Here is a 16791-nt window from a genome sequence, read left to right as displayed (position 1 = left end):
AAACGCCTGTGGAGATGAAAATGCTATAATAAATCTCGAGTCTCCAAAAAATGAAGAACCCAGAGGGACAGAAGAGACAAGATTTAGTTTAAATTTAGAACGGGACCAAAGCATCAATGAGTGGGCAACAATAGAATTATGGGTCAACAACATGCGAGGGGGAATTTTTGACCGTAATATACCCGGTAAATAGAACGGATGTATAGATTGAGATTCAAATCTGATCCAAGGGACTTGGGAATTAATAGTCACCCATTGCGATAATTGTGTGAAGCGGGCCGACAGGTAATAGAGCCAGAAATTGGGAAGACCAAGGCCACCCACTCTGTGCATTGGTATAGGATTGATAAAGTAAAACCAGGTCGTTTGTTAGCCAAATAAAATTATTAATCACATGTTAAAAACGATCTAGAAAGGATTTTGAGACCGAGATTGGGAGTGCTCGAAACAAGTATAGTAACTTCGGCAAAACATTCATCTTCACTGCCGTGACTGCCTAAAAATGAGATGGGGTATTCATGCCAGATCTTTAACAGAGTAGAAAGGCGTGACACACATGGTGGGTAATTAACTGCAAGTAATCTCGAGTAGCTGGGAGTAAGGCTGGGCATACACTATACAATTTTCTTGAGATTTTTGGTTTAGATTGACCAAAAACCATATAATAGGGGGTCAAACCTAAACAACACTTTCAATTGTATGCAATTAGGCAGGCTCTTGCACTACATAGTTGAAGGTAAATCTCAAGGAAATTGGACAGAAAAGTGTATAGTGTATGGCCAGCCTAAGATACACACCCTGATAGGAGATCTGATCTGTGGCCCATCAAAATGGGATAGAGCTGCGGAAAGATGCACCCAGGGAACCAGTAACATTAATAGGCATAACAACTGATTTGGTAAAATTTACAGCCAGGCCCGATATGGATGCAAATTCATTCAATAATGTGCATAAATTAGGCAGTTATACTAAAGGGTTAGTAAGGAAAAGCATGACATCATCAGCATACAAACAATTTAAATTGCGCAATGTTTGGGTGTGTTCTTCTAGCAATTGACAAGGGTTCAAAAATTAGTGCAAATAGCAAGGGTGAAAATGGACAGCCCTGTCGGGTACCCCCTACCCAGCGTAAAAAATTCTGAGTTGCAGCCTGGGAGTCCAATTCTTGTTTGGGGGGAGGCATACAAAGCATATACACCAGACAGAAATTTGTCGTAGAAGCCCATCTTCTGTAACAGTGAAAACATAGGGCCAGAGGACACTATTGAAGGCCTTATTAATGTCCAGGCTTAGTAACAACACTTCTTTAGAATGTAAGTTAGCATCTTGAATAACATTTAGTGTGAGACGTATATTATCTGTGATAAGTCTATACGGAATAAAACCAGATTAGTCAGGTGAGACCAAAGAGGAGATAATAGGGGCCTGTCTATTTGCCAAAATATGACTGAATATTTTAAGATCATTGTTCATCACTGAGATAGGTCTAAAGTTTTGAGGTAGATGATCTTTTAGGGGTTTAGGTAGTAGGGAAATGTTAGCCAACAGCATCTCCTCAGGAAGCTTCCCGCCCTGCAAAGTATCATTGAACAATGACAGCAAAAAAGGAGCCGCCACAGGGGCAAAATGTTTATAGTAAGTAACCGTAAACCCATCTGGGCCTGGTGCTGTAGAAGTTCGCAGTGCACTAATCGCACAGGTTCTCTCTTCCAGGGAACATGGGGTTTTATGAAAGCCTATCTGAGAGGGTGTGAGAGCAGGGAGGGGTAGAGAATCAAGCCATGAGCCATCTGGAAGGGTGGAAGTAGTTTGTGGGGGAGCTAATAGGGTGGAATAAAATTGTTCAAAAATACCCAATATTTCATGAGGTAAAGAGGAGATGGTACCATTTTTAGTGCGCAACTTATATATATGTGGGGGCCGTATAGAATGGTTCAGTTTCCGTGCAAACATAGTAGATGCAGAGTTACTATGTAATAGGAAAGAGGCCTTAGACCACCGTAAAGCTTTTTCAGTTTTCTGGGATAGTAAAGTATTCAGTTCTAGCCTCTTTTGCGATATCAACTTTTTGTTAAGGAGAGAAGGGTTGCCAACATGAGTTCTATAATGCATTTCTAATTCCTGGGTAAGTTTCTGAATTTGTTTCAACTGCTCCCTGTTCCTAGAGGATGCCATGGATATAAGGCGGCCTCTTAGGACCACTTTATGGGCCACCCACAGAGTAGCCGGGTAAATATCAGGAGTGGCGTTCAATTGAAAGTATTCTTGGATAGAGCTAACTACTTCCTGAGGAGAATTAACATCTGTAAGCATAGAATCGTTTAGTCTCCAGGAGTAGGGGGTAGGTGCTAGACCTATGAAAGTGATAGTGGCACTATGTTCTGATCCGACCAAATGCATATATGTATACACACCTTCCTGGAGTTGGCTAGCAATATGGGGGGAGCAATAGATATAATCCAGCCTAGCACAAGTCATGTGGGTGGGAGTAAAAAGAATAATCCCTCACTCCCATATTATGTGCCCTCCAGGAGTCTACCAGTTGGAATGTTTCTAGTTTTTTAGTGAGGGAATTTGGAAAGGCTGGGGAGGAAGGTGAGGACAAACTTCTGTCTAGAAGGGGGTACGCTACCAAGTTAAAGTCTCCTCCCACCAATAAATGGGGGGATAAGAACCTATCAAGAACTCTGAAGAAAAAAAAAAAATACTTGCACCACATTAGGTGCATAAACATTGGCTATTGTGAGTGCATGACCTGAAAGGGTGCCTTTAATAATGATAAATTTGCTTTCAGGGTCACGATGAACATGTTGAACGTCAAGGGGAAACGAGTTATGAAGAAAAATTGCTACGCCTCTACTTTTAGTAGAATGTAAGGTGTAAAACCCCTGCTTGTAGGATCTGTGGAAATATGTGGGGTGTTTAGCGGCTGCGAAATGAGTTTCCTGTAATAAAATAATCTTTGCCTCTAGACGTCTATACTGGAGGAAGGCCGTTTTACGCTTGTTTGGGGAATTGAAACCCTGGACATTATGTGAGATACAATGAACCACCATGGCTAAAAAAAAAATAAAAAAAATAGTATCAGTCAGCATTATTATAACCATCTGAAAAATATCAAAAAAAAGGATTGTCTAATCAGTGGAGCATCTAGATCTGCATCGTACAAGATAAAATCTGTCAGTAGCATTTTATGAAACAACCCAGCCCCCAAATTGTGGCCGGGATCTCCACAAAATTGTGTGCGACTACCATCATGTACCAATGTTATAAAAAAAAAAAAACTTAAAAACAATAGAAGTAGGGCTCTAGGAGCCACTATAACAAAAGAAATCACAATAATCCATAGATCAGATAGGCTAGCTGCCTTTCCTGAAAGGACATAGAAACTTATCAAAAGGGCCAACCGGGCCCAAGCCCCGCCATCGTAATACATCGTAAAACATTGGGAGCAGAGCGGCCACTACTCTTCTGGGTAGTGTCATTTCCAGCCATGCTCGGTGACAGGGTCACGTGTCAAGGAATCACATGAAATCAGCATACGGACTGTAAATAAAGGGTTCTTAGACCCATGTAAGGAAAATGTTTTGCACGTCCAAATATCTAAAGGATTACGCAATATTAACAACATGTATGAATATAATAAGGCTACAGCATGTCTCAATATCTGATCAATATAATGAATTATATGAAAATGAGCAAAGATCCTTTCAACTCGGATCTTGTCTGACACTCCTTTCCCTTCGTGGAGATGGAGTGTTCCAGATAGGAGATAGCAGAGGGGTGGGGGGTGGACTTTAAGGTGAAGGAGCGTTCGCCAGGCCTAGCTTAGCCAGAATTTCTCGTCCCTCGAGAGATGTAGCTGTGTATGTGCTGCCATTGTGTGGATCAACTTAAAGAGAAAGCCCCACTTGTAGCGGCAGCAAGCCGAGAAAAGGGCAGATGTGATTTCCTTCATTTTTTTGCGCTTCTTCAGCATAGCAGGAAAAACATCCGGAAAAACTTGCAGAGTTGTACCTTCGAAAGAAATCGTGACAGTATTGCGAGCAGCCCTTAGTATATTTTCTTTGGTCAGGAAATCTTTCATATACAGAACGATGTCTCGAGGCGGTTTATCGTTAGGGGGTTTTGGGCGTAGAGCTCTACGGATACGGTCACATGCAAAGGATCTAAGGTCATGGTCTGGAAGAAGAGACTTAAAACAATTTGGATGTAGCTTGTAAAAGATCAGTCACTGTTTTCGGAATTCCCCGAATGCGCAGATAAATCCTGCAATTATCGAGATCCTCCACCTGCGCCTGCAACTGTGTAAATGCCGTATGTAAGTGGTCATGATCTCTGGAGAGCTCGCCATAAGCCAAGCTGAGCTCATCATGTTTCGTTTCTAAACGGTCAGCTCTGGAGCCCAAATCAGCTATTTCCTGAGAGAGGACATTTGTACTCTTGTGGAGTTCTGATTGGAATTTAGCAGCCAACTTGGTGTACATAGTCTCCAAACAAGATTCTAAGTCCCGCTTTGTAAGTTGCTGTGCATACTCACTGTCCTGTGTAGTACCCTGCACAAGGTGGGATGGGGATGCTCAGTCGGAATTATCTTGAGACATGCTGCAAATTTCCTGCGTCTTCAGTAAATATGTTGTAATGGATTTTTGAGCATTACCCCTACTTTTCTTCTTGGTGGACAGCATGCAGGAAGTCTCCTGGGGGTGATCAACTGAAAATTATATAGCAAAGGATGCAAATAACCCCAGGGGACCTATACAGCCCGATGCAGATATAAGGATGCGACTACATAGGTGCGATTAGATACCGCAGGGCAGTCTGTATATTGTAAAAATGAATGTCACCGTGAGGGAGGAGGTAGTATTTATAAACTTTAAGTATATGATCACAATAAAGGCCAGGGGCCCAGATGCAGGCCCCAGACTCTGTGGTAGTGCTGACAGGCACAGGGGCTATTATCCTGTAGACCCCTGGGGTGCTGGCTCCGGAGCCCTCCAGAGGGGATGCAGGGAGCACAGATCCTTCTCCCCCCAATGGCTGTCCGCCACAGCAGGCTTTCAGGCCCAGTAGGGGCCGTTTTTATAGTCCCCTTATATGGAGGGCCTACGAGGCCGTAACCTCTGGCCACAGTCCCAATACACCGCACTTACGTGTCTGGCCAGCAGATGGATGCGAGTCCGGCGCCGAACGAGGCAGCGATAGCCCACCGCCCCGGAGGGGAGGGGAAAAAAAAAAAAACACTTGGCTCCCCTCCACAGAGTACAGAAAGGGACGGCGGGGCCTCCGGTGCCTACCACAGGTCTGCTGGAGATAATTGACAAGATCCTCATGTGTAGTTCTGCGATGATTCCGCACTGTTCTCATGATCATTGACACTCCACGAGGTGAGATCTTGCATGGTGCACCAGACCTAGGGAGACTGATAGTTTTGTCTTTCTTCCATTTGTGAATGATTGCACCAACTGTTGTCACTAGAGATGAGCGAATCGAAGTAGGCGAAGTGGAATTCGTTTCGAATATTAGGAAAATTTCGATTCACGTCGAATCCGAAAATAAGCAGACTTCGGATGCGCGAATCGAAATTTTTCCTAAAATGGCGGCGACATGTGCGGCGACGGAGCGGGGGTGTCTGGGAAGGCGCACAGACAAGGCGCGCTGACCCATAATGCATTCATTCATGACATGTGATCGCATTAGCCAATCAGCAGCCAGCCAGCCAGCACAGTGTAATGGTCGAGCTATAAATGGCGGCCATTTTAGAATTCTCCATTTGCCTCCAGTCATTCAACAGAGGCAGACCTGGCTGTATTCAGGGAGAGAGTTAGGGCCACAGAAACGTTAGTTAGGGCCACAAAAACGTTACTTAGGGCCACAGAATGGTTACTCAGGGATACAGAATTGTTACTTAGGGCCACAGAAACGTTACTTAGGGACAGACACAGAATTGTTACTGAGGGACACAGAATTGTTACTGAGGGACACAGAATTGTTAGTTAGGGCCACAGAAACGTTACTTAGGGACAGACACAGAATTGTTACTGAGGGATACAGAATCGTTACTGAGGGCCACAGAATCGTTACTCAGGGCCACAGAAACGTTACTCAGGGCCACAGAAACGTTACTCAGGGCCACAGAAACGTTACTCAGGGACACAGAATTGTTACTCAGGGACACAGAATTGTTACTCAGGGACACAGAATTGTTACTCAGGGACAGACACAGAATTGTTACTCAGGGACACAGAATCGTTGAATTAAAGAGTATGTCAGACAACATGCAGAGGAGTGGCAGAGGAGGCAATGTTTTAGGAGCGAGCAGATGTGGCAGCAGAGGAAGGGGTCGAGGCAGCACTATTCGCAGCCAGAGGCCAGTGCTCCCGGTGTCATCCAGTACAGTGAGGAAGAGCTAACAGAGGGCGGTCAGGAACGGGGGGAGACATCCGCCTCTTCAGCAGCCAGGCGAAGAAGTAGTGGCGAGGAGAGTGGCTTGGTAGCCGGTCTAGAGACAGGTCTGTCTCCTGACCCACACGCAGCCGAGGGGGCTAGTAGTGAGGCGGAGACCCTAATTGATGATGATGAGGCTGATCGCACTTGGCAGCCTCGTCGTCATCAGGCTATTGCTTCCGCATCATCAGGAGAAGAGGGTGGCAGCTTGGCAGCGAGCAAAACAGTCGGTGGGTTGTCTCCATCGCCACACTCTGCCATGTGCCACTTTCAGGTCTCCTCACACACTGCTGGTGTGTTCCATTTTTTGTCATAGGGTGCTGGCAGATTACGGGCCTCCCATAGCTGCTGCCAGGCCCCTAATCTGCCATGGGCCCCTGTACCGCCTCCTCATGCTGCTGCCAGGTCCAGAGTCTCTCATGGGTCCCTGTACGGCCTCCCATTGCTGCTGCCAGGAGGCAGCAGGGTCGCAGCAGTGTCAGTGGAGGCAAACGGCCACGGAGTAGAGCACCAGCTCCACTGCAGCCTACCACCACGGCCAGTAGTGGTGCCGGTGTGCACGGAGGAAGTAGCAGTCAGCCAGTGAGGAGTAGCGGGGGCAAAGTTTCCTACTCGGCGGTGTGGCAATTTTTCGTCAAGCCGCCCGAGGAAGTAAACGTAGCCGTATGTCGACTATGTGGCCAGAAAGTCAAGCGTGGCCAGGGGGCCCATGTTGGGACTACAGCGTTGCGTCAGCATATGCAGCGTCGCCATTCGGTGGCCTGGGAAAACCGTGATAAAGATACGGCGGTTCTGCCTGCCCCAGCCCAGGGTTCCATTTTGTCATAGGGTGCTGGCAGATTACGGGCCTCCCATTGCTGCTGCCAGGCCCGTAATCTGCCATGGGCCCCAGTACCGCCTCCTCATGCTGCTGTCAGGTCCACAGTCTCTCATGGGTCCCTGTACGGCCTCCCATTGCTGCTGTCTCCATCTCCACACTCTGCCATGTGCCACTTTCAGGTCTCCTCACACTGCTGGTGTGTTCCATTTTTTGTCATAGGGTGCTGGCAGATTACGGGCCTCCCATAGCTGCTGCCAGGCCCGTAATCTGCCATGGGCCCCAGTACCGCCTCCTCATGCTGCTGCCAGGTCCACAGTCTCTCATGGGTCCCTGTACGGCCTCCCATTGCTGCTGCCAGGCCCGTAATCTGTCATGGGCCCCTGTTGTCGCTTGTTGGCATATTCCGCTCGTTCAGACGCTCCTTCTCCTGCTACTCCTCTTCACGGATTCCGTCAGCAGTCTTTCTTGGAATCTGTTTCCAAGAGACAACAGTTTGCGAGCACGCACCCGACGGTGCAGAAGCTGAACGTCCTCCTGTCCAAGTTGCTGCTGCCAGGCTCGTAATCTGTCATGCGCCCCTGTACCGCCTCCTCATGCTGCTGCCAGGTCCAGAGTGTGTCATGGGTCCCTGTACGGCCTCCCATTGCTGCTGCCAGGCCCGTAATCTGCCATGGGCCCCCGTACCAACTCCTCATGCTGCTGCCAGGCCCGTAATCTGTCATGGGCCCCTGTACCGCCTCCTCATGCTGCTGCCAGGTCCAGAGTGTGTCATGGGTCCCTGTACGGCCTCCCATTGCTGCTGTCTCCATCGCCACACTCTGCCATGTGCCACTTTCAGGTCTCCTCACACTGCTGGTGGTTTCCATTTTTGTCATAGGGTGCTGTATGGCCTCCCATTGCTGCTGCCTCCACACTCTGGTCTTGGCCCCGTGACTGCCCAAATGAGTGAAGTGTGCGGTGATTCTAAGATCGACGGCACTCATCTGCATGTCATACTGACTGACAGTATTATTTCTCTTCCCCAGCAGACTCCAAGGGCATTTAAATTAAAGGTACAGTGTTCTGCACTAATATAAAGGCTCTCTGAAGCCTAGAAACACCCTTTTATAAGTTAAATTCGCAGCGAATATATTCGACTCGAATCGAAATTTTTCCACGAATTCGTCGAATCGAATTTTTGAATACTTCGCTCATCTCTAGTTGTCACCTTCTCACCAAGCTACTTGGTGATAGTTTGGTAGCCCAGTCCAGCCTTGTGTAGGTCTACAATTTTGTCCCCGACATCTTTGAACAGCTCTTTGGTCTTTGCCATGCTGGAGAGTTTGGAATCTGTTTGATTGCTCCTGTGCACAGGTGTCTTTTATACATTTCAACAAAAAGATTAGCAGCACCCCCTTTAAGAGACTGCTTCTAATCTCAGTTACCTGTATGAAAGACACCTGGTAGCCAGAAATCCTGCTGAATGATAGGAGATCGAATACTTATTTCCCTCATGATCATGAAAATCAGTGCATAAATTTGTTAGACATGCATTTCTTTTGAATTTTTGGTTGCTATTCTGTCTCTGTGTGTTACAATACACCTACCATTTGATTTTTAGACTGATAATTTCTTTGTGAGTGGGCAAACATTCAAAATCAGCAGGGGATCAAATACTTATTTCCTTCACTGTATGTGCTATACCCCACTAATGCCTGTAAATATGAAAAATCCTATGATCTTGGTAATTAGTCTGTTTTGGGTTACAGACAGTTACTGCTGATCTGAGATAAACATAAGTACCTCCATGTGGAGTTGCTGCTGCGCCTATTGGTGTCCATAATGAATATTGTTTTTTAAGAGTAAGAGTAAGTGTGGATACACTGTGGAATTATAGCAGACCTACCAGCCTTCCCTCAGATAAATTATAAGATATTTTTATTTAATTTATTCCAGGTACTTCTACCGTCAAATAACCTACCAGGATGTCTTTGGGGTGTGGGAGGAAACCGGAGATAGGAGTTTTTTTTTTTTACTTTACAGAGTGGGAGTGCTGTACCAATTGCCCACTCCTTCGGTCCACTTTTGAGTCTGGGCACCCATCTCCCCCCCAGGCAGCGGAGTTGGTTGCTCTGTCTGGTTGACCATGGTCACCTTATGAAGCACCATGGTTAGGCAAAGCCCATGAGTGTAGATTTTATGTTAGAGGTGAATACATTAGGTATATTAATCATTTACCACTGATTAGTATTGATACATGATTAACACTACATATGTTAATCATGCTTTCCCTTGATTTTATTTTTATGTATACATAATAGATGTTAATCATACTGTCTATTGATTATATTCTCTTTAATACGTTTTTTTATATGGCAGATCACCAAGTAGCAAGTCTTCCTGATGAAATATGAAAAATTTCCGAAATATGCTGAACAAACCACTAACCAACATTTGTCAGTATATTGCACTTTACCTGTAATTAGGCACTTTAGACTGAGAGCTGCAGAGTTTATATCATTGGTTGACAAATATTAGCCAGCTGTTTTAAAGTATGACATACTGTACGTTGTAATAAAGTATTTTTTATACCTGTGTGGATATTGTTGGTACCTTAAAAGTCCCATAAATGGTAAATGGGGATGGTACAGATCATCAGCAGGCTGGAGTTAGGGAAAATCTGTAGACTGCTGGCTGTACATTGCTCTTAACGAATGTTGTGGTCAGAGTGGGTGTATCAAAACAAAAAGACAAACCAATATTTTTTTTAATATTCATCTTTACATGGCAAAATTTGCCACATTATGAAAGCAATGAAATCAAGTCCAAAATGCCCGTAGAAAGAAATTTTTTAAATAACAAAATTAGTAAACCATTAACACATCATAGGAAAAACTACGCTGTAAAAATAATTCAACACCTAAATTTTACATACCTGTGGATTTGAAAATTTAACTTTGGGATTATTATCTATCTCCCATAAACCTTCATTGAATCCTTTTCGTTTGTTGGGTTTGCCATACTTCTCCTTATTTTCATCATATGGGAATATGTCCTTTGGTCCCAAAAAAGCCCTTCAAAACAAAAAGAAATTATTTTCTAATTTGTGGCACACATACAACAAACATAACAAACCAATTTTTGTTTTCTTTATGTGAATGGACTGCCAATCAATAACTGTTACATGTTTAGTCATTAATTGGTTTACCAAGTAATCAGAGCAACGCTTTGTGAAATCTCACTTACTCTGTTCATCACGTCTACTAAGGTAGTTTTGGTACAAATTAAGAATTTAAAAGTTCAGAACCCCACAGCTACCAATCAGAAAATTGTGCTATGGACCACAGTAATAAGCTGCAGTGTGTTTCTATGCTTTACACTAACTTCCCACACACGTGTGTGTAACTACTTGCCTACATATACAGTAGAATCACTAAGCAACTTCTACTGCAATCCCTTTAAGAGTTAAAATAGATACACTCACTGAAGTTTGCTAAAAAGCACTTTACTGTGCATCAGAAAACATTTGCATCTCCCCTCTCCTCATTTGTCATCCTTTGACTCTAACTGCTGTTGATCTTCATGCAGCCACTATTAAAATTCAGCCACTGCAGCCATAGCTGCATAGCATTTCTCAGTGCAGGGTTCCTGTTGGTGACAAGAGTGCACTATGTCTGTGCAACACATGTCAGCAAAGCAGCTTGTAGATTCTATTGGGAGAGCATGCGACAGGCTGAACACATGAGAGCAATTGAGAGAGACAAAAAACAAAACAAAACATTGTCACTATAACAGAAGTGCCTGCAGAAAGTACTTCATGAGGGGCTCATCAGGTATTTTAATATTGAAAATTACTTTGGAAATTGCACTAAAGAGGAATTTAAAAAGATAAGATCACCTTCAAAAAAAAAAAAAAAAAAAAATTAAAATAAAATGCACATCTTTTTGCAGGTTAAAATACTTGCACATTTACAATTTTTTTTTTTCCCCTTAGGAGCCTGCAAAGCATTGCAGCTGCGACCTACAATGTCAGGACATTTCAGAGGGTGAGCTGCAGGAGCATGTTACACATTCCACCCTAAAAAGTGTATCATTAAACATGTCCCTGAAGATGAACTTTTGAAGTTTTCCTCTAAAAGCGGAGTTCCACCTCCCTCTGTAAAAAAAAAAAAAAAAAAAAAAAAATTGAAAGTCAGCAGCTATAAAAACTGTAGCTGCTGACTTTTAAAATTAAAAACAGCCACTCACCTGTCCCATGATCCCTTGGTGTCCTCCCCACAGTCCGTCCTGTGTTCCAGGCGCTGGCATCTTCAGTGTGGGCACCTGGCTGCGCTTCCTGAATGGCACTGTAGTCTTCTGGGACCTGTCACGTGTCCCGGAAGACTATGGGGAGGGAGGGTAGGACGACAACTTCCGCTCACCTAGGCGATCGCAGCAGAAGTGTGAGCGGGTACCTGTCAATTTCAGGAACTTCTTTAAAGCGGACCTTCCCCTTTTGGGTGGAACTCCGCTTTATCTCTGGAAGCTGTTCTCCCCGCGTATCAGAGCTGATGGAACACTTCCGGATGTAGAGACCACTCGCCCTGAACCAGTATCTGATGGCCGAGATAATCTGCTTGCCAGTTTTCGATGCCTGGAATGTGTACAGCAGACAGAGCTGGAATGAACCTCTCCGCCCATTGCAGAATGTGAGATGCCACCAGCGCCGATGCTGCACTTCTTGTGCCCCCCTGACTGATATATGCCACCGCAGTGGCATTGTCTGACTGAATCCTGGTCTGCAGACTCAACAGACGGTCTGTCCAATGAGTCCGTGACAGCCTGATTGCCCTAAGCTCCACGAGGTTGATGAAAGCGAGCTTCACCGGAGTCCATTGACCCCGAGCAGAGCCCACTCCCAGGACTCCTCCCCAGCCCGACACGCTGGTATCTGTTGTGACCACAGTCCAGCGAATGGGGAGAAAAAAAAAAACAGACTTTCCATTCCGTAGAGCCAGGGACTTCATCCAACAAAGAAAGGGGGCCGTTGTCGACTGTTCCAGGTGAATCCGAAGGTCCAACAAGGAGGAAGCCCGGTTCCATGTCCATAGGATTTCCCTTTGTAATGTTCTCGTATGAAACTGGGCATACGCAACTGCTTTGAAGGTAGCCACCATCAAGCCTAAAACCCACATGCAAAAGATGTAGAGAGCCGCCTGCAAGCCAGGAGCTGCCGAACCACCAACCAGAACTTAAACAAGTTCTCCAACGGAAGGAACACCATGGCCTGCTCTGAATCGAGAATCAGTCCCAGATACTCCAGGCACTTGGACGGTGGCAACACCAACTTCTTGAGGTTCAGGATCCACCCGAAATCCCATAGAGAACGCATGGCGATTTCCACACTAGTAGCAAGTCCCCGCACGCAGGAGCAAATTGTCTTAAGGCCAGAATCGGGGCTAGGATGTTGGTAAAAACCTGAGGTGCGGAGGCTAGACCAAAGGGCAACATCATGAATTGCTAATGCTCGTCCCTGATGGCAAAACGAAGGAATCGCTGATGCCCCTCACAAATGAGGATGTGCAGCTAAGCATCCTTGATGTTCAAGGAGGCCAGGAAATCTCTCTGGTGGAGGGAGGCCCCCACTGAGTGAAAAGATTCCATCTTGAACTTGTGAACCTGCACAAAGAGGTCCAGGATTGGGTGAACCCCGTCCGCCTTGGGAAAAGTGAAGAGGTTGGAGTAGAAGCCACGAAAATGCCCTGAATCGGGTACTGTGATGACCAGTCCATGGAGCAGCAGTTCCTGGAAGGGAAAAAAATCTGTCCGGCGGAAGAGAATGAAACCATCTTGTATCCTGATATAATGATCTTGTGAACCCACTTGTTGTGAAGGAGGGAGGTCCATGGGCCTGGAAACCTGCTAAGATTCCCCCCCCCCCCCACACATATTGGAAGCGGGTGGGGGCAAACCTTCATGCTGAGGGAGACTTATTTGAGGGCTTGGAAGACTTTTGGGGTCAGGGACGCTTGGTGCCACTTGCGGGGGCCTTAAAGGGCCTGGAGCCCTTGGCTGCAAAGCTGGAGGGGCAAAAAATATGTTTATGTGCCTTAAACGATGGCCCCGACTTCTGACAAGCTTTTTTCCCCCTTCTTGGCCTGAGGGAGGAAGGTAATCTTGCCCCCCCTAAAGGTTCTTGATGATGGCATCAGGGTAGCGCCAAAAAGTCGGTTGCCCAGAAAGGGCATGTCCGCCAGAGCCTTCTTGGAGGTCTTGTCTGCCAGCCAACACTTGCGCCAAAGGACCCACCGAAGCACCATGACCGAGATGGACAGTTTGGAAAGAAGAAGAGCAGCTGCATCAAGGGCAGCGTCACAAATGTACTTTATGCCCGGGGCCAACTGGTATACCAGCTCCACATACGCTTAGGGCAACTGACTAGAAGTCGACCCTTGGCCCCATTCGTCCGTGTCTGGGAGACAAAGGCCAGCCATCACTGGCCTAAGTGCAGATCTGGCGACAGTGAACATAGATAGGGCCACCTCCTCTGCCCTGCGGTCCACAGGGTCCTTAAATGAGGGATTCCTCCACAGAAAACACAGTGGTCTTGTTAAGCCGGAAGATGGGAGGATCAAACACCAGCGAAGATTTCCACTTCAACAGGGCGTCCTCAAAAGGGATAACACACTGCAAAGCATTTGGTAAATGCGGAACCCACGGCGTTGGGATCTGGTTTGGTCTCAGAATTGTCCGAGGACGAGGGCAGCGGGCGCGTCTTGCTCACCTTGCGGCCAATGACCGGCTCCACATGGGACACAAACGTCTCCAGGACGGCCGAAGTATGTGTTGAGCCCTGCCTCCACAAACCCAAAGTTCCTGAGGGAATAACCGCCGCAGGCTATGGGAAAATGGCTGCCAAGGACCTCCCCCAGCCAACCTCCATCAGCCACTTAGACCCTCAAAAAAATGGCTGCCAGCCGAAAAAGTTCCACAAAAATGTAACCCTAGAGGCCAGAGGCTGAAAACCACCAAGAAAGTGGCCGCCGTGGCTACAATAACATGGCCGCCGGCCATCCCAGCCACATGCAGAGCACTCTGCGCCCCCCAATCCAGGCAGGCCTGCAAACCATGATGGACACCTCCCCCCACAGCAGGACAAGGCCCCTCCAGCCCCCTATGAGTCCCAGACTGCAGAGGGAAGAAGTCCGTACTACCAGGGTCTAGCCAGGAATGAGGTACCCGGGCTAAGCCCATGCCCTTTCCAGGGCACTGGTGAATGAAGGGGGGAGGTGGGTGGGATGCGATGGGTGAGAGGAAACCCTGCAGGACCGACCACCCCAGGGAGCACCTGCGCCACACCGTATCCTGGACAGGAGGGGACAGGTCCTCCTCTCCACTGAAGTGGGGGGCTGTTGGCCAGGGGTATACTCTGACACATACTAAAAGCACCCGGTCATATGCGTCCCCGCGTGGCATTTAACTTGCTGACCACCCCAGTCCGTAGGGCACATTCCAACCAAGAGCGGAGCTGGAGGTCTGCGCGTGCTTACTGGTCAGACTGGGGTGACCACTGGATCTAGATTATCCAGACCATCCCTAGCCCAACTGTTGACAGATCTCTTCAGGAACACAAATGTCCAGTAAAAAAGAAAAGGAGAAAAAAAAAAAAAAAAGTGGGATGACATGTCCCAGCAAAACTTCACGTACATACTATTAAGACACTAAGCAGATAAGACAGGAGACCGATAGCAGAGGTTTTATACCCAGAGAGGACTCTATAGGAGGTGCCCAGTCTTTTTCTGCCTAGTGTCCTACTCCTGTAGGTGGGGCTATAAAACCCTGCCAAGCTTGCAAAATATTTGGTTTTTAGGATTAATCATAATTATTAAAATGTTTGAATGTTCGCCTTAAGCCGATATTTAATTCTTCAGTAAAATTAGCTGAGATAAGTTATAGCTGAGACCGAAAGATATGAGTTAAACTGAGACCAGCTAAACCAGCTGAAGGCTATATTAAAAGGCATAGCTGGTTAGAAGTCTCTAGTAAATGTCAAGGGTATTAGGAGTGACTCATTATAGACTTATTACTTAATGTATTTTAATAGTATCTGTGTGTATTTAGTATAATTTATAAGTTGCTAATATTGATACATATATAATTAGTGATTATACATTGATATGTTGTAAAGATACGTTCTTAAGTTATATTATAATTTAAATATGACAGTTGAGGTTACATCAACATATGTACCTGTCCATCAAAAACATCAAATATATAGCGTCCCCTGCCTTCTATGATATTGCTCTGCTAGCAGTACTGATTTCCATACAAGGTATTAAGATCACTAGGTATGACGCTTATTTGCTTCATAAAAGGTCCATAAGGGACAGTTGGGGGGGGACACAGACGCTAACACTTTGACACACACACACACACACACCTGTTCAACAGACATACATAAGGACTTTCTGAAAAGCTGGAACAGGTGCTACAAGACAGTCATTAACATCACTTCCGTCTTCTTACTCGGACGCAGAAGACAAGATCACATGAAGGAAAGAACAGCACATGGCCAGGACAGCCATGACAATAATGGTGACTTTTCTTTAAACTTCTGCTTGATATTTCTAGTTTTATCTACATGGAACTGTTCATGATACGCTTTACATTGTTATTTTAAGCCATTGTGTGATAAAATAAAATCCCACTTTTTTTTTTTATTTCAACGGCTCTTTCATTCATAATTGCCTCAAGACACTAAAAGAAGTATTAGATGTGTCTAAAATCCAACTCAATGAGAAACACAAGCCAGAGGGGAGGGATTTGTGTCCTTTGATGTACTCCAACAAAAGGATTTTACAGATAAACCCCAAATCATAAATTTCTTAAATCATGCAAGGTACAGAGGAGTTAATAGTATTTACTACAGGGATGTCCCAAAGCAATGAATCTGAGGGGTGAGGAACACCACAACAAGCGCAAAAGAACTGGGTGAACCCAGTTATAAAGCCGGCTGACAAGACCCATCCTCCAAAACTGGCACCCACAAGAGCAAAACATTGCAAAGCAGAACTGAGGAGACCAAGTAGCAACCTTACAAACTGAAACAACAGAAGCATGATGTTGAATGTAGCAGGAAGAACAGACACACCTAGCGGAATGGGCCTTCATTTAGATTTAGAGGCAGCATGACCCTTAGGAGGTCCTTCAGGCAGAACAAAAAGGGAATCAGACAGCTGAAATGAAACCGCAGACTTAATATAGTATGCAACAGCCCAAACAACCAAAAGTATGAAGTGTCTTTCGGACACTTAGGAGTCGGACAAAACGATGGCAGCACAATATGGCGATTCAGGTGCAACAAAAACCATCTCAGGGATGTTGAATTTAGAACGCCGATGCTCGGGACATGTAGTTCCCAAATGCCGGGCAGGTAGGGTTTTTTTTTTTTTTTTTAAATCCTTCAGCTCTGCTGCGGGCAAGCAGCAGGGCTCATCTGTCAGGTGGAAGCATCCTGGCAGCATCACTGCCGCCAATTGCTTCCACACAGTGCCAGCCTCCGTTCC

At 45.9% G+C, this 16791-nt stretch overlaps 1 protein-coding gene across 1 annotated transcript in view; it reads right to left on the bottom strand.

Annotated features, from left to right (window-relative positions):
* The window catches only part of PSIP1 (PC4 and SRSF1 interacting protein 1), a 115577-nt gene that overhangs the window by 76226 nt on the left and 22560 nt on the right, over nt 1–16791 (bottom strand). The window contains exon 4 of the mRNA XM_089678075.1: nt 10182–10320. Coding sequence (XP_089534201.1) covers nt 10182–10320 — 139 coding nt within the window. The remainder of the gene's footprint in view (nt 1–10181; nt 10321–16791) is intronic.

Source organism: Staurois parvus, unplaced genomic scaffold (assembly GCF_062004578.1).
Source record: "Staurois parvus isolate SC_StPar_1 unplaced genomic scaffold, SC_StPar_1.0 ptg000198l, whole genome shotgun sequence".
Classification (NCBI taxonomy): domain Eukaryota; kingdom Metazoa; phylum Chordata; class Amphibia; order Anura; family Ranidae; genus Staurois; species Staurois parvus.
The sequence above is the reverse complement of the archived record's forward strand: the minus strand, read 5'-3'. Positions and strand labels throughout refer to the sequence as shown.